Here is a 25,990-nt window from a genome sequence, read left to right as displayed (position 1 = left end):
TGCTTTATACAAAAGGAGGCGAATCCTGCTTCAGAAGCCAGTTCCCTGAGATTGATCACATTGCGTTGTAAACTTACACTTGTCTTTATGTGCTTGGTTCTGTAGCAGGGTTCCTGGGGATCTGGTAAGGACCAATATTGTACAGAGCTGCTGCGTACTTCCATCTTTGCTAGCCGCAAACGCAAAAAGCCTAAGGACAAGCCTCAGCCGAGCAGCTCTGATGACGATCTGGACGCTAGTTTCTCTAAGAAAGATCTTCCAGTGCAAAATGATCCAAATTGGCCTGCTGATGACCAAACTGAGGATGCTGAGAGTGAAGTTGGACTTGACGACCAAATAGAAAGGACAGAGGATGATGAGCAAAGCCCAGGAGATGGCCTTGACCTAACCTCTGAAAAGAAGCAGCTCATTTCTGAACACCTACCCCAAGAAACTTGTCCTTCACCTAAGATCATCACATCGCCCAAGCCTAGTTATCGCATGACTCGCCAAAATTCCCTGTCCGATCCTCCCTCCAATTATGACGACGGATGTGTGTCAGATCTGGGCACACTTAACAGCACCAGCTCCCAGGCCTCAGTCCCCAGGATGAAATACGGGAGGACACCAGGCCACTGGATGGAGAGCACAGGAATGGGCCCAGGAGCCGAGGTCTGCTCTATCACATCAGATTACTCCACCACCTCTTCCATGACCTTCCACACAGGGGTGGAGTCCATCGCTCTAAGTCCAGAGGTGCGATCAGTCGCCGAAAGCCGTGGGGATGATGCTGACGATGAAAGAAGCGAGCTCATCAGCGAGGGACGACCCATGGAGACTGACAGTGAGAGCGATTTATCAGTCTTTGCCGTTGGCCGAGATAGCGGGCCGACTGAAGATAGCAACCAACCAGAGGGCAGCGTCACACCTCTGCAAGATGTACCCAACCTAATCCCCTCCCATCGGATCATCGCGTGTGACACCCTGGCACGCAAGAGAGGGAGTCGGCAGAAGACAGACAGCGAGTCTTCAGCAGACGGCAACCGCAGTGACAAGGAGTCAAGTCGACTCTCACGAGTACTAGAAGCAGTCAAAGGGCGGTCTACCGGCAGTCTGAGCTCTTCCTCTCGCAGCGAACCAGAGCGAGCCGAACCCATGTGGCGAATAAAAATCACAGACCGGCTAAAGTGTCGACTGAGGACGTCAGCAGATGACATGTTCGGGGTGGGTTCCCAACGTACCAGGTCACCCGAGACTCGAAGTAAGCGGAAAAGCAACATCCGCCGCAGACACACCATGGGTGGTCAGAGGGACTTTGCTGAGCTGTCGGTAATTGGAGACTGGCAAAGAGTCGAGGGCAATGAGCTCTCGGCTATGGATCGCTTGAAGCCCAAATGCAGTTCGCAGGACTTCTCTATCAGAGACTGGATCGCTCGAGAACGACATCGTGCCAGCAACCCAGAAGTTAGTCTGGACCTACTGGACCTGCACTCTTCCCGATCACGGGACCTGTTCTCCCCTGGGTCCTCGCACTCCCACTTGGGCCAGCTCCTTAATGGAGAAGTAGCGGCCGCTCAGAGCAAGAGCCTAAGCCTGGCTGCAGATGCCCACCCTCACAAACTCTCTGGTGCTCAAGTGGTCCGTTCCCGTTTCTATCAGTACCTGTGAAAGAGTGTGCACTTGTGTATATTATATACGAGCACACTGTTTGAATGTGCGAGTATTGACATGTTGTAAGGTACTTGAGCGATGTAAGCCATGTTGGCATCAACGAGTCGATATCATGAGCGAGAGTGCGTGTGTGATGTGAGATCAGGAGAAAGCGTGTATGAAATTGCTATCGAGCGATCTCTTGGGAGTTGCAAGAAATGTTTTTGAAACATCCTGTGATATTTCCTTCTGTGAATGAAATTATGTACCGATCAGCGAACAGAGGCCCTCTCACTGTTGACCGAAGTGCAGTATTTCTGGAAACCTGGGAGAGCTCAAATTCCGGAGTATAGATTTTAGATTTGAGATACCGCATCATGGAGCAGTTTTAGTCCAAATGGCTTGGAAGTTAAAGGAAAGTAAACCGAAAAATAGGCTGAGCAGGTAGGTCAATAGGATGTTGAGAAGACTAGAGCGTCTTGAGCCTTGATAAAAGATTTATTTAACTGGAAGTGAAAAGAGGCCCCCGGTGTTGCGATAGATCCTCCAGTAACCAAAACAAGAATGTATCTGCTTGTTGTAATACTAAACAGACTGCCATTTTCATTTATGAAGTGTATATATTTCCCCTTTCTGTGCTTTTTTTTTTCTTCGTTTATTCTGCCTGTGTTTGGACTGCTTTGCGTGCTGTGCTTTGGAACGGTGTCTGTTTCGTTTTTCTTTTTTAAGTGCAGTGCATGGCAGACACTCGGCACGGTAAACTATTTTTTTTTAAATAACGGAAGACAAAAAGGAATTCAGTTTCGCTGATGCAATTTGCAGTGTACTTGTTGCTGTTTGTTGTACTACGACTACTGAGACACGAATACCGTCTCTGACATAAAGCTGGAAAAAAGATGGGAAAGTATGGATTGTTAAAGAACAAATCAGGTGTCTTTGGATCATGAAAGTGCCTCATATTGAATACTGGTTATGGATTGTTGAAGGTGCCACATCTCAGATACATTAAGGTGTAAAAGAAAAGTTTAAAAGATTATTATTATTATTATTATTTTATTTTTTTTAACTCGCCTCAGCCAGATTTCTTTCATGGGAAAAAAAAGACGCTTCCATTCCTACAGCATTCCTCCTGGGTCTTAACACTATTTTAATGCATTATTGTTTTGCATTTGGTATTTTAACCAGACTTGAATTTTAAATATTCCTGTAAAGTAAGTAACTTAAATGTACATATCTATTACATGTTTTAGCTGCTCCTCTTCCTTCCGGTCATCTTCATTGCATCAATTTCTTTTTGTAAGTATTGTACGATACAGAGGTGAGGTTAAGGGAGCTGCGAGAGTGAAGGCGAACGTGCTAATCATCTCTGGGGGTCTTCAGTCTCCCCGTGTGTGAACAATGCTTCCCTAACTGTTTGTATCATGCTGGGTCTGCTCACGTGGTGGACCCACATTGTAAAACACTGGAAAATAAACCCTTTTTGTCTGATAAATAACTAGTCCTGTTGAATTATTTCCTCATTTGTTTCACCACAAGAGGGCAGACTGCTATCACATGGACTTGCATGATGGTTTGTGGCTAAAACAAAACACTAATATGGAAACTATACGAAGAGACCGACAAAATAGCTTTCAAAATGCTTTATGTACAAGGTACACACAAGTAGGGACCAAAACAGTTGTAATTTACACATCAGTGCATCTGCTTACAAGACAGGATTTCACTTACAACAATAAATTGAGTGGAACCACATAGGAACATTCAAGCTGTCAAAAGTAACGACACGTAAATCGATACATTAAAACAAAAGAAACCATCTTGCCACCATGCCAAATTATAGAGCAAGAAAATATATTCTATGCAAAACGTTCTTCAAAGATCTTTGTAACCACACACGACGGAAAACCCCAAATAAAACGCAGACCTGCCCGAAGACGCTAGTCCTATGAATTGTGTATTCAGTCAACCTACTGGATTACTTCACAACTCAACCAGTACACAGGACTTTAAAGATTCTTGGCAGGATTGTGGCGTGGTTCTCTTTGATAACGTAAAACTTTATTTTTCTTTTTTTCCCCCCCATAAATTATTCGTCCTACCTCATGGACTGCCTGTCTTTAGCAGGTATACTCCAATAAGGCACAGTGACTAAACGAATATCCAGACGTTTGCAGCTGCACTCACATAAAAAAAGAAGAAGAAATAATCAAGACTGTCCTTTTTCAGAATGGGCCGATTCACAAATGAACAATATGCCATTGTGCCGACATGCTGATATGGATACTTACAACAATTGAAATTTAATGCAACCGTTTGCACGTTTGATGAAAAAATAGCCTCATGAAATGCACAGAACTAATTCCCGTATAAACATTTTATGTATACGATTTATGCACAAGTTTTTTCATGTAAATTACCACATTCAACTGACACGTGAGATGGTTTTATAAATATTTTGTGCTAATTCATTCAGCATGAATTACGATGACATTGACGACAGAAACAAATGAGTTCACAAGAACATTTATACCCAAACAAAGGAGCTGTCCTGAACTCATCAGAATGTTACGCAGCAGGGAAAATGATTCTTTCGTGTAAATCTGCAGCTTTTAATACCGGCCAATCGTTCTGCTGTATATTGTGCTATCATCTCTTAAAGCTTTCCTCGGCAATGCGTGAATTACAGAACACAAGCCAAAGAGTTCTGACCGAATCGCGCACGTCGCTGCTCGTGTGGCGGTGGGAGAGTGCCTCCACTGCTTCTTGAGTATCACCAAGTCATTCAGGATTCTTTCCTGGAGCCAATGAACCAATCAGAGTTGAGGGGCGTGGTCCATGCAGAGGCTCAGGAGAAGCCATCAGAACTACCATGGGGATGGAGGAGGAGGAGGAGGAGGAGGAGGGTGAGGTGGGGGGAGGAGGAGTTTGCATATTGGGCTGTAAGCTGTCTTGTGCTGGATCCGAGCAGAATTTTAACCATCGTCCTCGTTGTCCGGCTCCAGTTTCTCTTCGGTCAGTATCTCTGGGGGTCTGAAACACTCCACGAAGAAGTTGACCAGCGACTGGCTCAGATGTAGCTGAGACTCTCTCAAGTGGAGGAAGTGGCCTTCATCTGGGTAGATCTGACAGACAAAAGAAAACACTCACTCGAGAACTGCTACATTTATTTGTCTGATTCTAAATGTGTGCGTGTATACATTTATGAGAGAGAGAAAGAGAGAATATACTGTTTCATTCAGAAATACATAAGTCCAAAATGTACCGTAAATTCTGGACTATAGCCGCTACTTTTTTCATAGGTTTTGAACCATGCGGCTCATACAAAGGTGCGGCTATTCTGCAGATTTTTTCCCCACCGCTAGGGGCGCTCTAACCGGAATTAGAATCAAAACTAAGACAAAATAAATGCAAAGAAGAATACGCTAGTTCAAGAAGCATATGCTAATTCCTCTTTAGCAGATATAAGTCGGTAGAAGCGGACAGAAGGACGACAAATTACCAATCCTGTCAAACTCTATCTTTTCAAATCCTCACCCCTTCATCATGGAACCCACACCAAGAAGTTCGTATGATGCAAGTTTTAAGTTGAAGGCCATCGATCTCGCTATACAAGAAGGAAACCGCGCTGCTGCTCGGAAGCTTAGCGTCAATGCGGCTTATATGCAGGTGCGGCTTGTTTATTTTTTTATTTTTTTAAAAATAGAGCGGATGCGGCTTATATGCAGGTGCGCTTTATAGTCCAGAATTTACGGTAATATTAATGAGTGGTTTTTAGCGCTTGGATATGTCGCTATGTGGTTGTTGAAGACGTTAGAGTGTTTTGTCAATGTGCATGTTGCTAGGGTGTCTAAATGACTTTAAACATGTTGCTAGGGTGTTTTGTTGTGTGAGTGCATTTAGTATGTTAATATCTGGTTGTTAAGGGTGTCCGACTGTGTTTAACATGTTGCCAGGTCGCCGTGTCTGCGTGTTTTTTGAATGTTTCTAAGGCGTTTCTAATGTTGCTAGGGTATCTGTGTTTTAACATGTTACTCTGTGGTTGTTAAGGATGTCTGAGTGTTTTTTTTTTTTTTTTTGCATGTTGCTAGGGTTTCCGAGAGTTTTATTGTGTTGCTAAGCGTGTATTAGAGTTGTTAGCATGTTGCTAGTGGTTCCATGCGTGTTGCTATGCAGTTGCTAGGGTGTTAACACAAAAAAGTTGTTAAATAATTCCGATCCGTGAGAGTCGATAGTGGAGACCCTTAAATAGCAGCTGATGGGCTCTCACCTGTAATGTATAATTAGCTTTCTCATTTATCAGGTGGGTGATAAATTTGGCCGTGTGCTGAAAATGGACTTTCTCTGCGTGAACAGAAAGAAATGTTAGACACAATCAGTTAAACAGGTGAAAGAAAAGCATCTATTTCAGAAATAAAGCGAAGCAGTGTTTAAATCGAGCGTTACCGTCAGCCGTCGGGTGAATTATCAAGAGTTTCTTGTCCCTCAGTTGCTCCGAGTGCTCTGTTAAACGTGCCATCTGAAGAAATAAGAGAGAAACTACTCAAACTACTTTTGAAATATTTGTAGTAGTGCTGTCAAACGATTAATCACATCCAATATTATGTAAAAGTTTTTTTGTTTACATAATATATGTGTGTACCATGCTTTTAAGTATACATTAATTAGAAATATCTATATATTATATACATTATATTAATATAATTATATACATGAAGATACATGTCAATATTTTATAAATATATACTGTGTGTGTATGTGTATGTGTGTGTGTGTGTATATATATATATATATATATATATATATATATATATATATATATATATATATATATATATATATATATTATATATTTAAAAAAACATTTATTATTTTTAAATCTCAGGAGGACTTCAAGTAGATATTTAGATATTTGGGAACCTCACGCATGACATGAATTAAAAAATGAAAAAGAAAAGAAAGAATTAAAAAGTCAATTAATAAATAATTTAATGCAATTGAGGGAACACTTTGAAATCATGTAATCCCTATTAACTAATCGAAATGAACATTTTCAAATAATATGATTTTAATCCAGATTAAAGCATTACCTCATATTCTCTCTTACTGGCCTGCGGTGATCCTAAATAGCGTTCAGAAAACGCGGAAGCTGCGGAACAGAAGACCGGGAGTAATCATTTTATTCTGATGAATGAATGACAGGCGAGAGATCGAACGCAGGATGTGACATCATACCGTATAAAGAGAAATCAGTGATGGGAGAGATGGCTGTGCCACACTTGATTTTGAACTTAAACATATTTGGATTTTCATCTGAGCGTAATAGTCTGCTGGCCAGGTATCCTCCATATGCCTGAAACAGACAAAAACAGGTTATTAGCGAGCAGGAACAGGAACGATGCTGAATGATAGAATCATGTTTCACACAGTACAATTTCATTAAGAGAAAATTATTATAAACTTTACAATACAGACGACCTGGAGGCAACACGCAATCAAAACCGATTCTTAACACGTTCACGCTTTTATTTTGAAGGAATCATCAGTGTATGCTTTTTTCTTTGTAATCATTCGTCAAACTGTAATAATGATTGCTTTCCAGGCAGTTATTATAGTAAACTAAAACTGATTTTGCTCATCGATAATGTAACTGAAATAAAACATAAACAAGACGCTGAAGCATTAAAAGTACTAATTAAATTAAATAAATGGTAAAAAAAACTAAATTGTAATATTTCAAAAATAAATTAATGTTTTTACAAAAAATATGAAATAAAGCAAATTAAGTTAATTTAAAATATTTATACAATTTTTAGAATATTTAATACAACTAAAATACCTAAGCGTGCAGTGAGATGAAAGCATTCTGCCATGCTATCTCACTACTTAGAAAAAAATCACCAGGTAAACAACTCACTTACTAGCTATTAGCATCACGGCACTCATTCCCCTACAAACCCACCTTTCCATAAACTCCGATTCTTGAGCTGTCGATGAACGGCTGCTGTGAGATCTCTCTGCAGAGAACCAAAGAACAGATGTGAGCGTGAAGTGGACCTGAAGCTGGACCTTTAGATTCGTTCGTGTGGATGATCTGACCTAAGAGCTTCCAGCTGGTCTCTCTCCTCGAACTCCCCCAGTTTCTTCCTGATGCGGTGGAGGAGGTTTGTGCCCTGAAAGCCACTGCCGCGGCCGTCCAGACGCATGACTATGGTGTTGAAGGAGCTGACCAGCACCGTGGTCCAGTCCACCTGAAACCGCTCCGTCACCATCTGACCACCGGGGGTGCTGTCCCTGCCGGAGCCAATCAAACACGTCAGAACCTGCCATGCTGGAGGAACATCTCATCGAACAATATCACAGTACATTCACTGCATCGGAACAAAGCTCTGATTTCTAACACCTTGTACCTGAATATTATGATGAAATATCTGGATCACATTTCACAAATTCGCGCCATTGGAGCGTAATTTATGCAAGCTAAAACACAAAATAAGTCTAAAGAATTATGCTGAAAGCATTTCAAACATGTCCAGCATGTTTTATAATTGCCCAAAAATCCAACATTCTCTCACGTGTGTTATATAGTCAGAATTTTAGATCAGCTATCTGTCAATTGAACTAAATTACAACATAACTACATATAACCAAATAACACTCTCTCACTGAATACTTGCTCTAGCACATCAAATCACTTCAATGAATACTTAATAAAACTATCCCCGCATGATAAATCCGCATGATTTGAATATTATGATGACAACGTCTGTCAAAGAGTAACATGCACAATGCTTGATAGTACTTACATCAAACATGCATTACCTGGAAAACCCGCACTAACAGATGTTTTGAACGCATCAAAGTAATAATGCACGTAATGTACATGACTATAAATTTGTCGTTCTCTAAATTCGAAGTTCTCCGCACCGCATGCTAAAGAAGACGCGATCCAACTGAAAACCTTCACAGTGTTAGTGAACGTCGTTATGTTTTGACTGCCGTCTTTACGCAAGCCCAAGTACACTAAAGTGCTCTATTTGTTTTACTGTTTAGTCCGATCTTTGCTGGGATCCGCCGTGTTCTTGTGTTTTGTTGGTGTGGATCATGCATCACTTATTCTGTGTGTGTGAATCACTTACACCAGCAGCAGTAAGGGGTAGTGAGACGTTTCTAGAAACCCGGCTGGCTTCAGGATCTGCATGCTCAGAGCTGCACAAATGATTAAGTTACTGTAAATCATCAGCTTTGTGAAACCTGACTCTGAGAGTCTGCTGTAAGATACTCACAGTAATCCTCTATGTTGATCTTTCTGTACTCTACTTTGGGCATCTGAGTGTTGTTCACGGTGGTGTTCAACTGCTCATTGAGCTCCACATCCAGCAGCTCTGAGGGAAACAGAGTGAAACACATACAGAAATGTGCTTATCTACTATAAAATAAACACAAGTTTGTGCCAGCAAGATCTTTTAATGATTTAAAAAAAGTCTCTTATGTTCACTTAAGCTTTATTTACAATAAAAGCAGTAATACTATTAATGCTTTTACAGTATAAAATTAGTGAGAACAGTGAGAACTATTTTCTATTGTAACATATTTTAAAATGTAATTTATTCCTGTTTTATAGCATCATTACTCCAGGAATCATTCTAATATGCTGATATGGTGCTCAATTAAAACATAAATTAATTCATTCATAAAAAATAAATAAATAAAAATGTCATTGCCGTCGCCATGTTCTGGAGACGCTGTGTTTTGCTGTGAAAGTGACGCAACTTTGTCTGTGCTTCCAAAAGAGGACTCAACTAGTAATCAATGGTCAATTTGTATTTACGTCACTGTTTTAGAACAGTTCAGCACAAATATTAGAGTGTGTTTAGTGCATGTACAGAAGACTGATTCCTGAACCTAACAGAGCAGTCACAGACATTATAAAGTGAGGCAATTCCAACTTTGCAAGGACAGTCTGGCGCTTCTGACTCACAAACTTTAATAAGTCGCGTTTTCGAATGAAAAGAACCTGCTATTACTGTTCAGTCATGAGTTTTGAGCGCTGAAGGGCAGTGCTTGTTTGTCGTTTCTGCGATCACGAATGCAGACATGGTGTTATGTTTGTGTGGCGCCATTTGTGACGTGTAAAAAAACAGTACTAAGTTACGGTAATAAGTAATTATGCCTCACTGGATGCAACAAATGCCTCGTCTGTAATGTGTTGTTTTTGTATCATGGTGTGGGTCACGGCATCATGTTGCGGTAAAGGGCCTTGGTCACACGCTTGAGGTATTCAGCCAATCACAACGCACTGGATAACTGGCCAATCAAAGCATACCTCGCTTCTCAGAGTGATGAGTTTTGTACAAATCGACATGTTTTTGGCACCTTAAACCACATAAACATATCGCATCATGCATCATCATATTAAATGAAGAATAAGTCACTTTTTCCTCCAGAATGATTTAGCTACAACAATTGCCAGCAGGGGCTAACGGTCATGCTAACCAGCTAAACAGTCAAAGTCTGTTTCGTCCTGCAAGTGGCCGATGATAATCACTGCTAATTATACTAAACGCACAGCAGTTCTCCATCGTCTCCGCTCACGCTCTAACAGAAGAGATCCCGAGGACACGGTGTACACAATTTGATAAATGTTTTCCTTTATCTTCAAGCACATTTAACCTTTGAACACCATTGATAAAGAGCATATCTAGGTGTTCTATCATGTCTTCTGGGTGAGAAATACCTTTCCAGTAAAACAAGCTCTTGGGTTTAGAGCTGATAAAGTGAACGTGATGGGGTGTCTGATAGCGTTTAGTGCAGTAACAGACCGAGGACTCACTCTCGTACTCTCCGTCTCTGGTGCTGTACACGGCTGTGTGAGGCACACCGGGACCTGCACGCAAAAAACACAAGACGTTCATGTCAGCCCATCTCACAAAAACAAGCCCTAGCTGAGCATACACATATACACATTGGGTGAGTTATTATATATGTGAAATATAATCTACTTCAGATAAAACACATCTCTAAACGGCATGTAACCACTTTATATATCGCTAACTAAATTTATATTAATATTATTTATACCATTTTTTTTGTATTTTTGTGAATATTGTGATGTACAAGTGTAAGTTTGGGTCAATTACATTTTTTTTCTCTCTCTCTCTTTTGCTCTCCAGACCTAACCGGAAATATCAATAAAGTATGAAAGTACTATGAAATATTATTTTTTTATTTTAATATAATTGCACGTGTCACATGATCCTTCAGGAATCAATAAGAAAGCTATTAAAATTAGTTGTGATGCTTCACATTTTTGTGGAAACCATATTTTATTATTGCCTGATGAAAAAAAATAAGATCAAAAGAACAGCATTTATTTAAATAGAAATATTTAGTAAAGTTATAATTGCCTTTACTGTCACTTTTGGTCAATTTGATGCGACCTTGCCGAGTTAAAGTACTGGAAATTCTATTATAACAGATTGTTTTGATTTTAATTACTGATCAGATGATCTGTTTTCGAAGATGGGAAATTATCAATGCACTCACGGAATAATTATATAGCACCTAAAGCTGAGTTTTGCTACAACCGGTGGCCTGCATCAACTACACTCTTTCTGTCGTCACGCTGCAGGGACCATAAGGCTCTGCTCTGACTTCATCTAATTAATAACACAAACACTGACCTTTCCCCGTGCTCAACAGACCCTGCTAAACTGATCAGTGACCATGGCAACCGCGCTTTTTTGTTGATAAAACACACAGCATGGTAATGATGTCATGACTAACACGCTCAGATCAGCCAGAGTCACTGAGCCAAGATCAAATTAGATATAAAACATACTAATAACTGAAACTCTTGTCTTTGTATTCCATATTATTTCTGGTCCAATAGCGCTAAATGTCTATTATTGTGGAATGATCTATTTCAATACATTATGAACTATTCTATAATGCATGAAAGGATATTAGATATAAAGCTAGCAATACAGCAATGTAGAAAAAAGGTTTCTTATGACAACAATCAGTTACACGGCATCAGAATGCAGAAACTGAATAATTAAAATTAATTATTAAGCCGTGTAATATAGTGCATTGGCACCATCCACTTTTTCAGCTTCATTGGATGCGTAAGTATTTTTTTAGTTTCGTTTGATTCATAGGGATTTAAAAAAAACAAAAACAAACCACAGTTATAAGCATAAACTCAACATTAACATTTACTCGATGCAAAAAAATCGCAAGACTATGTACTTAATGATTTTGATGTAATAAAATTAAACATCAATTAAAAATATGTAACGTATTAAGCTGTACAGAATATAAACACTTTAAGTTAATTGCAAAATATTACTACACATACAAATATATAAATAATTTGAGTGCATATAGGGAGACGTGATTGATTTGCAGTGCTTCAAGGGAGTGGGAGGAGCTCTGTTCACTGGAACTCTCTAATTGGTGGAGTTTTCTGTACAGCGTCATGAAACATGGGTTGGTTCAACAGCACACGCACTCGATTAACAACCCTGAGCTCACACAGGTTTGTCTTTAAAAAGCACTTTCGTTACAGATGTTTGCATAGAAAAAGCATAAACCTTTGCAGTTGAGAAGGAAGTAGTTAGCATCTGGACTGAATGATCCACTGACGTATCCACAGCTTAAATTACAGGAAAGACAGCGGCGGTTGAAGGATCCTGTGGTGTTGGCGCTAAAAAAAAACACCACACGTCATCGGTGCAATGCTTCTCAATTACATTAGTGTGTGTGTGTGTGTGTGTGTGTCTCTCATACCTGTAGAGGTGACGCCGTCTTGCATCGTCTTCTGTACTCAGGAAGTATCTGCAAAGACATTTTAATACGTCACAAAAGGGAGTAATGGCATTAAAATTAAAATTCAGTTAAATTTTTTATTGTTTGACGTGGATAGAATCCAGCATCTGGGGCTTTTGAAAGCTGCTCCTTACACAAGCTTGGTGTTCTCGTTGTAGGCTAGTATCTCCGTCACGTCCCAGTCTCCTGACGTCAGCGACTGAAGCGTGTCTGTGCTGCTGTTGGGCTAAAAAACATCAACAACAACAGAAAGTCACGCTGTTAAAGTGGTAGTTCACCCGAAAATTAATATTTGCTGTTCAGTTACTCTTTTCACATCGGCAGAACTTCAGAAGAACGTTTTAACTGCTAAAAGCGTGCTCCTTGCTGATTCAGAAAATGTAAGTCGTTGGCTGCTGGCACTTTATGCATCAGGCAAGACAAAACTCATACCTGTGGGTATAAATCCTGACGATATATTGATGCCTTATGAAGTGAAACAATTGACATGCGCAAGTATTTTTTTAGATTAATAGAAGCATAGCCTCAGACAAACTGTCCGTAGTGATGTCCTGTTCATCAATTAACCACTGGTTCATCTATGGATTACAGACAATAACGTATGTAATTACCGCTGTCAAATGATTTATTGCGATTAATTGCATCCAAAAGAAAAGTTTTTGTTTACATAACATATGTAGCAGCACACAGATGTCAAGCAGACATTACTTCATTACTGTTTTTATTTATGTATATATAAATACACACACATTCATTATATATATTTTGAAAATATACATATATATATATACATTTATATATTTATTGTATTACATATTAAATACATCAACTTTTTTTTTTTATTAAATATATACATGCATGTGTTCGTATTTATATATACATAATAAATATACACAGTGTACACTCATATATTATGTAAACAAAAACGTTATTTTGGATGCGATTAAGTATAATTGATGAAAAATAATGTACACCCGAGGTAGTGATGCGGCCACGACTCATCAGCCAATCCGATTCAAGCATTTAACTGCTCCGTAATATGAGCGCGAGTAAATAATGATCATTTTAAATAATGTTCAGTGTCTTGCACAGACCGAACATGTAAGAACTCAATAAATCACCAGCATCCTTGATATTCTTTTTTAGGCTCTCGCTATATGAATCACCGCGGTTTCAGCTAAAAATCTGGCTAAACTATAGTTTAAAGCTTCGTAAGTGTGGTTTCTCGGTGACAGCTCACCTGGGACGTGGACATGGATATGTGGAAAAACTTCCCTCGGCCTCCCTGTGGAACGGCGCGGGTGAAGAAGAACCTGTACCCGTCTCTGGAGAACAGCGGGGGTTCGTTCTGCAGAGAGATTCACCAACAATGGAGCGGCGTTCTCTTACACACACATCCCACACGCGCGGTGCGTGACTCACCTGTCTGTGAAGCCAGCTGTCACTCTCGTCTTCGTGTTTCTGAAAACACACCGACAGATTATTGTTTTTTCTCTGTATGTCTCCTATTGTTCGACTAAGCCCTTTATATACAGCCGAAGCACTGACTGATGCTTTCTTTCACTGAACTGACATGCATTTTAATACATTTGGATGTAACAATAGACGCTGTCACCCTTACAGCCTTTTCTGGAAAATTAAAGGTCATGACGTAATTCGCGCACTTTCATTTGAGTCGTTTGACTGTCTTAATGACTCGAGAACGGACGGCAGTGATAATTAAGTGTGTGTATCAGAAGGCACCTTTGTGCAGATGCCCGTGGTGGCCTCACACAGGGTCAGGATGGAGTTGTTCTGCGCTCTGTTCAGCCAGTTTACCGCTAGTTTGGTGCTGGTGGCCCACTTCACCATCGTGATGTAGTAATCTTTCCTGCAAAAGAGGGAAGCTGGTTCAAATACCACTTCAAACCGTGTACGTCTCTTGTGGCAAATGTGTTTATTTATGAAAGGCTTTGGGCAAAATAGATTTTTTGTTCATTAGCTTAATTCAAAAATGCTGTTAAAAGCAATTCTTCTGCGGAGTAATGCAGTTTGTTAAAGAGAAACAATATCATAAAAAATATACATTAAGAAGCGTATATTTTTATTCAGAATGGACACATAAAAATGATCAAAAGTGACAGTAAATACGTTTATAATGTTACAGTTTCAAATAAATACTGTTCTTTTTTCATCAGTGAATCCTGGAAAAATCCGTCATGAATTCCATAAAAATATTAACTGAAAATTACAACAAATGTTTCCATAGAAAAATCAGCATATGAAGAATCATGTGACGCTGTGCACTGGAATTTTGATGCTAAAAAAAAAACACTCAATTTTTCATCACAGGAATAAATATCAACCATAATAAAAAACAGCTATATTTACTGTATTTTTACCAAATAAATGCAGACTTTCAAAAACATAAATATATGTGGAGCAACAGATCTCGGTTCGAATCATACTACTGATTCTGAGTCACTACTGATTCATACTACTGATTCTGAGTCACTACTGATTCATACTACTGATTCTGAGTCACTACTGATTCATACTACTGATTCTGAGTCACTACTGATTCATACTACTGATTCTGAGTCACTACTGATTCATACTACTGATTCTGAGTCACTACTGATTCATACTACTGATTCTGAGTTTCAGATCAGTTTTGAATTTATTACAAAAAAGCTTAATTTAAGGATTTCTATACCCCAACAGAAACTACTAGCTTAATTACGAAAGTCAGCAATACAATAAGAACAACTGCACAAATTACAGACATAGATGAACAGCCTTACAACATGAAATTATAGGCTATATAAAGACAGAAACAGTAGTATTCGGGTGCAGAAATGCTATAATTAAGTGTAAAACAACACAAAAAGGCTTACTGCACAAGTTAAATACAGATTCATCTTTGTTAAAGCTGTGGTGTTGTTTGATTAGCAGACCAGACAGAAGTAGGTATTTCTAGGCTGCTGTCTCTTTAAAACTAAATGCAAGGGTCTAAACTCACATATATTTTCACATAACTGTGTGTGTATGTGTCTAACCGTATGTAATTGCACCTCTCTCTCTCTATGGATGTGCACAGAAAAATGACTTCTTTTTCATCTGAAAGGTCTGCACTTGCATGAATGTGTAAATTGGCAAGGCAAAACACACGCAAAAGATAACTTTGAAAAGTGAAGTTAGTTTAGTCAATTTTACTACGATCTTTTGGATGGCACTTGATTTGGGGTCACTGTAAACTCCTAAAGGTAACAGAGCATGGTAAAGCATGCTGTTGTGTGGTCATCGGCAGATCTTCACCTGATTCTGGGGTCCTCAGGTTTCCTCATCCTCACTGTGTGTAAAGGGCCGTTCAGACTCACCACTGACAAATAGATATCAGGGTTCTCCTCCCCTGCCTGCACAGACAACAGAGATATCGTCACGAGACCCTCAAAGGCATATTTCACAAGAAAAAAAAATCTAATGAAGACATTTTGAAGAATGTTGGAAAACAAACAGTTGCTGGTAGCCATCGACAAAAATGCTATGGTAGTCAATGGGTTGCTCTCAACTGCAACACTCTTCGACATTTTTTAATATTCTCTCATTATTTTTTATCCATCCACTGAAAGTGTGTGCATGCTTGACGCTTGAGGAGCAATGAGGTTAGTTCTCGTGCATCAAGCTTCGGTTGACCATATCTGACGCGCTCTGCGTATACAAATAACATAATAAAAGCCTAAATTAAACGTGTTCATTTGTTTTACCCGGATTACTTTTTTCATGCTTAAATGTTGGTTTACTTTCAATGGATAAACTAAAACAATGAGAGGACATAACAAATACCTCCTTTTGTGTTCTGAAGATAAACCAAAGTCATATTGTTTGGAAAAAGACAAGAGTTTGCAATTTTGGGCGCGCTGTTCCTTTAAATGTCGCTCAAGACAACGGCAACCACCAGAACATCATTTCAAGGTTACAGAGACACTGGAAGTCGTTAAAGAAGCTGCAGAGATTTACTTTAGGGTAGCGGTACTCCTGTCCGCTGGGATACAGTGCGTTTGTGAATATGGGTATCTCCATCTTGGGCACCAGAGTGTCGTTGATGGTGGCATACGCCAGTCTGAGACCATCTGGTGACCACCAGTGAGCGATCTGACCCTGGAAGATCTCCTCTGTGAACACAAACAAATGAAACACGAGTGGATTCAACACAAAACTCAAGCTTTACACTAAAGGAAGCAGGTGACGCCGTCTCTGTCAGATTATGATGTGCGTTAAAGGATTAAATATTCTCGAGGACAGAGGACACGCTGCGAAATGCATAACTGCAACATGTGCAAAAACAGCGCGTGTGATTTATCGCATCCATTTGCCTGTAGGCTGCAGCCTCGGGAGTCTCATCCATCACTCCGTACAGAGCCGCCGTCACACGAGGGAATGTAAAATACGACTGTCTGTGACACCACGAACCGGACCTCTAGAGCTCATTAAGACATTACGCAACCTAGATGAGAACAACACTGAGAGTTATTTATTTATTTATTTATTTTAGGTGCAAGAATAGGGCTTATTCAGGACATTTTCATACATTGCATTACATTGTGCCATTAAATGCGTGATTTAAACTGAAAACCATTCGCAAACAGAAGCCCTGACGTCTATAGACAGTTCTGTTCGAACCTACATCGCCCACACGAGCGCCTGAAAGATTAACCGCTGCACCATGGCTCCAGATTCTTAAAGGAATAGCTGCCCAATAATTAAAATTCTGCCAGTTAGTTTGTTTTCAGCTTAACGTCAGAACAAACCCATGTGTTTTTCTGCAAAACACCACTAGAGAAATTCAGCAGTGTGTCTGTTTTATAGCCAGTTTCTATTGTCTGTGAGTGTCGTTTTAGTAGTTTTATTAATATACTTTTATAGCACGCATTTGCTTTTTTTTTGATAGTTTCTTTTTTTAATTTTAGTTTAAGTTGAAATAATTCTGTAATAGGCTTTTGCCATTTTTTTATATTTTAGTAATATTTCTGTCATAAATATATTTGCTATTTTAAAGTTTTAATGTGCTTTTATCATTTTAATATAATGTTTTGTCATATTTCTAGACTTGTAGTATTTATTTGTGTTTAACCTATAATTGAAAGCTATTTTTAATACGTTTTAGGTTTACATTGCATATAACAAAAGTTGACCGAAGTATCACAAAACACTCCTAGTTTAATATAAACGTCCACTTTGTGTCATGGAAAGGAGCAGCTTGAGCATTCATCAAAATATCTTCTATTATGTTCCACAAATGACAACATTTGCGTTTTTCCCTATGAGAACCGGCTCTTGCTGTGCGTTCAGATTAAATGCTGTCTGTCAGGAAATGTAAGACCACAGGGTGGCGGCAGACGTCTGCAGAGAATAAGCAGATGTTGTAAGAGCATGTGACTAAGAATAGCCTCGGAATGAGATAAAACCAATTACTGATATACAATAAAGTTTATACACGCTGCTAATGTACCCTCATACAGCAGGAATGACAGCCGAGAATGACTAGGGAAAAAAACACTACCGATGAACACTTTCGTATAATACGCACAAGCGAATCTATTATTAAGGTTTATAATAGGCCACTGGCCTGTTTGCCGGTAATGCTTTGAAAAAGATACGTTCTTCAGTTGTACAAACTATGAAAAACAGCTGCATTAAGTTTATTACCCCCAACACTCTCATTACAGCTAAAGCCACGGATAAAGGGAAATGAAGGAGGTAAATCAAAGGTTGAGACGTGTGTTTCTGGAGGAACCATTCAGAAACATCTCCATAGATCAGGAGCAAAACCGATCGATATTACACAGATATTAATGAATGAAGACTATAATACCGGCTTGCTTGTAAAATCTAAGATATAAAAGACTATACTGCATTTATTTGATCCAAAATATTATAAAAATGATTATTCATTATTTAAACAATGTATATTAGATGATCATTTATTCCGTCAGAGCTGAATTTTCATCCAGTATGCTGACCCCAACCCAAAAAAAAAAAAAAAAATATTAGCAGCACTGAAAACAGCTTATTTTTTGTTATGTATGTTTTTTGGTGTTTTTTTTTTTACATCAGGCACATTTTGACTCAACAATATAGTAAAATGATTAGCTGTGCATATCCTGTTATTAAAACATTTAATGATTGAATGCTATAATTGCTCTAAATTGATTTTGGCCACTTTTTTTTTTAAATTACAAAATATTATTCTAGTAAACCGTTTCCCACGTTTCAATGATAAAAGTGTCCACATTCCTGCAAAGCCCATAAACCTGTAAACTAGTTGAGGTTTAGTATAGATGCAGAGGATTGGTGACCCTGATGAAGAATGAGCTGCTGCTGACCTGCTTTACTTCTGCTCACGATACACACGTGCTGAAAACTCAAAGCCAGTCTGACCCTGTTTACTTCCTTAATACATGTTGCTGGTCGTATATCGTGCAAGCGATTCAAAGCAAAAAAATGTTTTTTGTAATATTTCATCAAAATGTAATAACTTGCTCCTCCTTTAAAATGGCTTTCCTTTTCAGCTGATGCCATCAAGGTTCTTTCATTTTTAACCCACGGCATTTCGCTCTGCCTCAATTACATGCCACATGGATATAATATCTTGAAAATTGCTAAAATGTGTTTGCATTTACAGTAAGAATTTTTCCTTGCAATTGCGGCTAACGTTTTATTTTAGGGACCACGTCACAATATTAACAATATTAAAATATCTACGATATTATTAATTATTTAAACTATATATATATATATATATATATATATATATATATATATATATATAGATTATCATTTATTCCATCAGAGCTAAATTTTCATGCTGACCCCAACCCAAAATAAATAATGAAATAAATGTAAATAAAAATCAGAGAGATGAGAGATGAGTCAGAGAGATGGACGAGACACTGTATACAAACACATCAGACCCTCACAATCGCTTCTGCTCTTTTATTACTCGCTCTGGGTTTTTTATTATTCATGCTTATGGGTTTTACCTTCATAGAGCCAGTCAGCATGTCCATTAAATACGACCCCCAGACTGCCCGTGGACACCAGCCGGATGGATGGGCTGTTCACTTGCGCTTTGTAGTAGATGTTATTCTCAAATATGAAAATCTGTCCGAAAAAAATAACAAATGATTATTGGAAAGACCACGTTAAAACAGACAAAGCAGCTCCTGAAATAAGACAGATTTTAGAGCACGCTTTCGAGACAGATTTACCATGATCTCTGAGATTGTTAAGCGATAGCACTTCAAGAAGTATGATTTCAGCTTTAAAAACTACACTACCCACAATCCCCGAAGAGAGATCCACCAATCAGAAAGATGCTCAGACACACTGAAAAACTGGCCCTGGTTGTGCTACATTTCTGAGAATTTAACATTAGCTTTCAATTCTATTGAATCTTTCGAAATAGAGTCATTGTTTTTATTCAGAGAGTAGTTCATCTCCACATACAAGAATGAAAGCACAGCCTTGAACCTGGGTGTTTATATCAGGTTTTCAAATGTCGTAATTGTGGTTCAAGGCTTAAAAACAATGTATATGGAGAAAACAAAGTGAAAAATACTTCCAGGAACAAGGCTGCAGGAAAAATGTGGTCACTGATGTGCTCTGGAGGACAATTGAACGCAGATGAAAAGCCAATTCAACGTTTATTTAAGGGTAAAGTATTCAGCCGCATACCAAGGTTACTACGCTTTTGTGCGAAAGCATAACAGAGAGACCACATCGATACTGAAATAGACAAATGATCAGTTTACATTAAATCTGAGTATATATATGTGTGGTAACGTCTCTGGTGGATATTTCCGATGTTGTGTGACGCTACAGTAATTAGATTTTACTGGGAAAATCGCAGACAGATACGCTGTACTAATTTATGCAAACAAACACTTAAAAACAAGAATGATAACAAACTACGATACAACAGTATTTCATTAAGAGGAAATTCGGTTTAAAACAGCACTTTTTTTTTTATCTGCTACAACAGATACTTGAAGACAGCTCTATTTTTTTATTAATGGCAGTTTATATGAAATAAATAATTGTTTATTGTGCAAACCGATGTTTCTTCTGGCGTCATTCTTTCCGCAACCAACAGTTTTGTCCAAATTAAATGTGTTCAAATGTAAGCTTAAATCAAGAAAACAATATGAATAAACAATGTCGATAAAGACTAGACGTGGAAGTGTTAGCTAGCTATGAATTTTTTTAAAACATTTTTTAAAGGCTTTTTAAGATAACTGTTCAGAGAAAATGCAAACGTAGCTTCGGAAATGCTGCCGATTGATCATCGTGCTGCATTTGAAACCATTAAGAGGGTTTCGGTGTGTATTATTTTTTAAGGAGAGCTTTAAACGTGTGGTTTTGTCTTATTACTGTGATGTTCGCAAATTGTGGTCTGATTGTCTTGCCTTAATAGTTGTGCTTGTTCCCTGGAATTTATCTGTTACTGTTATGCATAATCACTGTCATTTACTGTGAGCAGAGTGAGAGAAACAGCTCTTGAGACAGACACACACACACACACACACACACACACACACAGACATACAGAGAGTCAATTCTATAGAAGTTTCAAGCAAACATACGATTCCTAAACACTGCCTATGAAAGGATTTTCCTGATTATTTTCAAATGGAGTTGCAAATTGTATTTTCGATACGTGGACGTATAAATTGTGACATAATCCAAATGCATTGCCGTTTGCATTTTTGCTTTCACGAACGCGCAGTTACTGTGCATTTCCACAAGTCCATTTGCATCCGTATGAGCCTGACATATTTAAATAGCAATATTAATTGCCACTTTTTCTCTTTCTCTGCGTCGTAACCCGCCAAAACTCGAATTTCCGATGCCTGCATCATCAGCCGAATAGAGCTTCTGTAGTAATCTGCTCAATAACAAAATAACTGCCAGAAGATCAATGGTGGTGATGTTTAGGTTTCGTAACAATATAGCTTGTTTACAGCCTAATTTGATCTGTTTACTTCTGCAAACTCTATTTACAAATTCACGAGTTTATCCCGATGAACGAAACACCTAACGATCATAAACTTTAGTTGCTCACAGAAAATCCAGTGCAGTAATTCAAAAGCCTACACAAAATCCTTTGTGTTGAGAAGTTAAAGCCTACAAAAATACATATCAGCATTTTTTTGAGATGCACAAAGCATGCAAGATTGAATTATTAAGAGCGATTATCATCGTATGATAACATAACACTCGATAAACCGTGCCAGAAATGGCATTCTGAGACTGATTTACGCGTTACTAATCCTTCGTCTTGTTCATGATGTAATGCATGCGAGGCTATTTTGAGCTTTAAAAGGCTTGGGCTTCAGCGTGTTCGGGGACGGAGTCGTGTGTTTACGCTCTGTGTGTGTACGTTCTCCTCCGTCACGTCTGTGATGTACAGGGACCCCTCCTCTACATCTCTATCTCTGCTCATCCATGACCGCCATTTTGATCCGTCTCGTGCTCTCTTCCCCCCCCGGAGGAGTCTGGGACGTGACCTTCAGTGTAGGTTCTGGCTGCGCAGACCCCCGCTGATTGCTCTGTCACGGAAAACTAATTGCTGCGGGCGTCACGGAGGCGCAGGGCAGCATACGGGCGCCCGGAAAATTACACACCTGATGCTCCGCTCGCACGCAGCGAGCGTGCCTGCTTGGCTCATAACACGCAAAAAACAAATACGTGTTAGTGTACGATTACGACAATACAGCGCCGTGCCTTATATAAGTTTGCTGGTAAACACAAATAATCCGAGCTTGGATTACATTGCACTTCTTGTCTTAACTGACACAAAAACAACAGACTACAGTACTAATACAAACACTGTCTGTTTGTCTCCAAACGCTGAAAGACATGCGATTTTTTCGATTTTTTATTCTTAAATTGTCTGCTGGGTGAAATTCATAAACTAAGTAAGTGACAGCACGCCGTTTAAATCATTCACATCTACAGCACAGTACAGAATAAGTATTAAAGGACCGTTGGTACAAACCTTCGAACACGAAAGAAGATGTTATGAAAAATCATCCATCGACTTCCATATGATACATATTTTTGGCTATTATTTAAGGATCTTCTTAAGGATGAGTAATAACAGAGTTCTTCTTTTTTTGGGGATGAACTATCCCTTTAAAACATTTAAAAAGCTACACTTTGTTTTGCTTTACCAAACTCCACTAATTAAGGTCAGAAAATAACTCAAATCAGCTCTTTTGAAACGGGGTTGTGTCATGCTGCCGCCATCTGCCCCTGCTTTATCTCCGCCAGCACGACACGGACGCAGCCAGGCCAATGTAACTGCTTTCTACTAGATAATATCATCATTCTATTATAATCTGTCATACGATCCATAACAAATATTTTTAATATGCTGATTTACTGCTTAAAAACATTTCTTATTATTACCAACATATACAAACTGCTTAATATTTTTGTGGAAAACGACATTTTTTCAGGTTTCTTGTCAAAAGAAATGTATGAGAAGTCTTTAGCAGCATTATGCATGTCTTTACTGTCACTTTCCATCAATTTAGTGCATCTCTATCTATATAAACCTTTGAACTATGGTGCATATGGAATACAAGACCATTGAAAATGCTGATGCTGTTTATTGTGAGTTACTGTAAAACCAGTTCTGGCACATCCATGTTCTTCTAGCACCCCGAAAAAGAGCTGTTTAATTCAAATTGAGCTGAAAGCCTAAAATGCACTGTTGTCTAAAGATTAGTGTGGATTTGGGCTTCTTTAGATTTCTATCTCAACCAGTGGATCACGGCAAACCAGGATTTGATGTAGATTATGATCACGGCGCGTAGGTTTCAATAAAACCCACGCTTTTCCAGGAAAAGAATGTAAAATACTGAAAGAAATAATACAAATCATATATATGTGTGTGTGTGTGTGTGTGTGTCTGTGTGTGTATTAACTTGTACAATTATTATATTATTGCATGTTTAATCAGTAAATATTCTTTTCAACCTGTTACATGATATACTTATTAATGTACTAATGAATGCCAGGCTATACAGAAAGGCTACATATTAAAGCAATCTCTTATAACTGTGTTTGTGTTCTGTGGTATTTAATTGTACCTCGTTTTAAAGCGTGCCTCATTTTTTCAGTGAGTCATTGGTGGCATGAGTGTGTGTGTGTGTGTGTGTGTGTGTGTGTGTGTGTGCAATTCTCTTACCAGTTGCTGTCCTTTGGGACCCCAGCCGGCGTACTGCAGTGCGGTGTTCTGCACCTCATTAGGGGTCAGCTCTACTTTCTCTCTGTCAAAAAACAAAGCAATCTCAAAAGCATTAAAGGACGGCTGTGTGCATGCGTGTGTGTCTTTGTATTCATGTATGAAATGCATTGCGGTGCGACACCGGAGAGGTTTAAATAGCCTTATACGCGTCTGCTAGAACGAAATAAAGATTGAAAGTGTGTGTGAGCTGAATGAGAGAGACGTGCGCCTGCTTGCTTAACTTATGTGAAGTCTAATTACTGCGTATCCTGTACAATTATCATGTTGATGTATTTGGTAGGTCAAAATCTGAATTCCCTCGCAATGTTTAAGGCTACATGTAATGAATGATTTGGACCGGGGGGATGGGGAACGACTCTGAGGACAAATGATATTTGCACGGACACGGAGCGCTCTGGGGGAAAGACACCAGGCCTTTGGAAACACACTAGGTGGCAGTGCTACCCACAATTCAGTTCTCCGCAATGGCTCTGTCCTCTCTGAAGAGCTCAGACGAGGTGACGGCAAAAGAAAAAGCAGTGAGAGTGTGGAAGGATTTTGATCTCAACAACAAGACTTACGGAGAGTCGAGGCTGCAGATGATGTAATAGGCCGTGAAGGAATACTGATAAAGCTGCAGAACAAAGAGAAGAGACGAGATGGCTTTAGAAGTGATCAGTCGCACATCGTGTCATCTTTTACAAAGAGATGTGATGCAACAGATGAGAGGACTTTGTAACAAAAGACCGGAGAATTAGAGAAACAAACAAAGCTAGATTATTCACAACGGAAATCAGAATAGGAAGGGTTTACCGGCACGATATTGTAGGCCACCAGCACGTATTTCAGATCAGGAGACACTCTGTATGTGATCGGTCTGTAGGATCCCTGACACCGAAGAAGAAGAAAACACGTTCACGCCTTTAGCTCTAAACGGGATTTTTCTTTAGTGCAATGTTTTAGTCAGAGGTAAGAACCTGGTTTTTGAAACTCTCGAACGTCGTGTTCTTCACCAAAATCTTGGAGGTATTGGTCAGGACGTTGTGTCTCACCACATTGCTGTCGTTGGTAGTGTACAGCAGCTCGGTGTCTTCGAAGGGGAAGAAGAAAAACTATTATTGATATACAGTGCGTATCAAGTACAGTCATTATCATAAAGAAAGTTTTTTTGTGATAATCTTGAGCATGTAATGTACATTATTACGCAGCTATTTTCAAATAATTATTAATAAATAAATTCACAAACATAGCAAATAAATAATTAATCATTCGCGCACACACAGTATATGGGACAAAACAATGCAAACATATTATTATAAGATTTGTGCAGACTACAGCAAATAAGCATGCTTTTTATTTATCTTTTCTAAGTGTTGTAATGTTGTGTTCAGCACACACACACACACACACACACACACACACACACACACATATATATATATATATATATATATATATATATATATATATATATATATATAAGACACATTTAGTTTTAAATTGATTCATGCATGTGTGTATTTATCTATACATTATAAATATTCACACATATATTATCACATTGCCATTCGAAACTAACCAAGTTATTATTAATCATTTAATCATTTATTACTTTTTGATTTTATATAGTTTTATTATTGAATGGCGAATTCGGAAAGATACTCATTTTAGTACATTCTGCAGGCAATAATAATAATTTTTAAAAAGCAGGGCAGCGAGAGGAAATTGGCTGCCGGGCCACCAGGAAACCACCAAAGGCCAGTCCAATAAATTGTTGCCCAGTACTGTTAAAATGATTTCTATTTTTTACAAATGCATGCAAGCCATCAAATGAAGACAAACAGCTGAAAACAATGGAGGACCTGCATGTCCTTGAGCATCAAACAGCGATGGCAAGCGGTCCTGACCGGGTTTTAACATGTGAACAGTAGGGGATGAGAACGTGTTGATATGAAAGGGATAATCAATGGTTTAAATGGATGATGTGCAAGAACCACCACAAGGAGTTACAAAGAATCTTTCAGTCTGGTGCCATTTGAAATGTCTACATAAATGTCTACCGGTACGATGGTCTCATTTCTACAGAAGTAAACAAAGTTAATAAAGATTGGCTGCAATGGGTGTTCCATGTACGTTACCTTCTGCACCTCGATAAAAAAGACAATTTGGGGTATATTCCTCCTTTTGAGGGACGTTAATCTTGGTTTTGTATTTAAAGGTCGGTCGATTCCGTATCCAGAAAGCCCATAGTGTGTGTCT

At 38.8% G+C, this 25,990-nt stretch overlaps 2 protein-coding genes across 7 annotated transcripts in view; one reads left to right on the top strand and one right to left on the bottom strand.

Annotated features, from left to right (window-relative positions):
• arhgap21b (Rho GTPase activating protein 21b) overlaps positions 1 to 3,121 on the top strand; it is a 40,141-nt gene extending 37,020 nt beyond the window's left edge. For all 3 annotated transcript variants that reach the window (XM_043222162.1, XM_043222178.1, XM_043222170.1), the window contains one exon: positions 106 to 3,121. In XM_043222162.1, the coding sequence (XP_043078097.1) occupies positions 106 to 1,647 (1,542 nt within the window). In that variant the 3' untranslated portion in view covers positions 1,648 to 3,121. The remainder of the gene's footprint in view (positions 1 to 105) is intronic.
• A 133-nt stretch (positions 3,122 to 3,254) lies between these two features.
• dpp6b (dipeptidyl-peptidase 6b) overlaps positions 3,255 to 25,990 on the bottom strand; it is a 108,894-nt gene continuing 86,158 nt past the window's right edge. For all 4 annotated transcript variants that reach the window (XM_043222200.1, XM_043222186.1, XM_043222193.1 and 1 more), the window contains 23 exons: positions 24,709 to 24,821; positions 24,545 to 24,619; positions 24,313 to 24,365; positions 23,693 to 23,774; positions 19,479 to 19,599; positions 16,456 to 16,610; positions 15,754 to 15,851; positions 14,200 to 14,326; positions 13,879 to 13,917; positions 13,697 to 13,804; positions 12,591 to 12,682; positions 12,418 to 12,465; positions 12,222 to 12,334; positions 10,460 to 10,513; positions 8,913 to 9,011; positions 8,766 to 8,835; positions 7,726 to 7,920; positions 7,589 to 7,643; positions 6,862 to 6,979; positions 6,717 to 6,775; positions 6,073 to 6,145; positions 5,897 to 5,970; positions 3,255 to 4,751 (listed from right to left, as the gene is read on the bottom strand). In XM_043222200.1, the coding sequence (XP_043078135.1) occupies positions 4,602 to 4,751; positions 5,897 to 5,970; positions 6,073 to 6,145; positions 6,717 to 6,775; positions 6,862 to 6,979; positions 7,589 to 7,643; positions 7,726 to 7,920; positions 8,766 to 8,835; positions 8,913 to 9,011; positions 10,460 to 10,513; positions 12,222 to 12,334; positions 12,418 to 12,465; positions 12,591 to 12,682; positions 13,697 to 13,804; positions 13,879 to 13,917; positions 14,200 to 14,326; positions 15,754 to 15,851; positions 16,456 to 16,610; positions 19,479 to 19,599; positions 23,693 to 23,774; positions 24,313 to 24,365; positions 24,545 to 24,619; positions 24,709 to 24,821 (2,171 nt within the window). In that variant the 3' untranslated portion in view covers positions 3,255 to 4,601. The remainder of the gene's footprint in view (positions 4,752 to 5,896; positions 5,971 to 6,072; positions 6,146 to 6,716; positions 6,776 to 6,861; positions 6,980 to 7,588; positions 7,644 to 7,725; positions 7,921 to 8,765; positions 8,836 to 8,912; positions 9,012 to 10,459; positions 10,514 to 12,221; positions 12,335 to 12,417; positions 12,466 to 12,590; positions 12,683 to 13,696; positions 13,805 to 13,878; positions 13,918 to 14,199; positions 14,327 to 15,753; positions 15,852 to 16,455; positions 16,611 to 19,478; positions 19,600 to 23,692; positions 23,775 to 24,312; positions 24,366 to 24,544; positions 24,620 to 24,708; positions 24,822 to 25,990) is intronic.

The sequence above is a fragment of the Puntigrus tetrazona genome, chromosome 2 (assembly GCF_018831695.1).
Source record: "Puntigrus tetrazona isolate hp1 chromosome 2, ASM1883169v1, whole genome shotgun sequence".
Lineage (NCBI taxonomy): Eukaryota > Metazoa > Chordata > Actinopteri > Cypriniformes > Cyprinidae > Puntigrus > Puntigrus tetrazona.
This window is presented reverse-complemented; position numbering and strand designations above follow the sequence as displayed.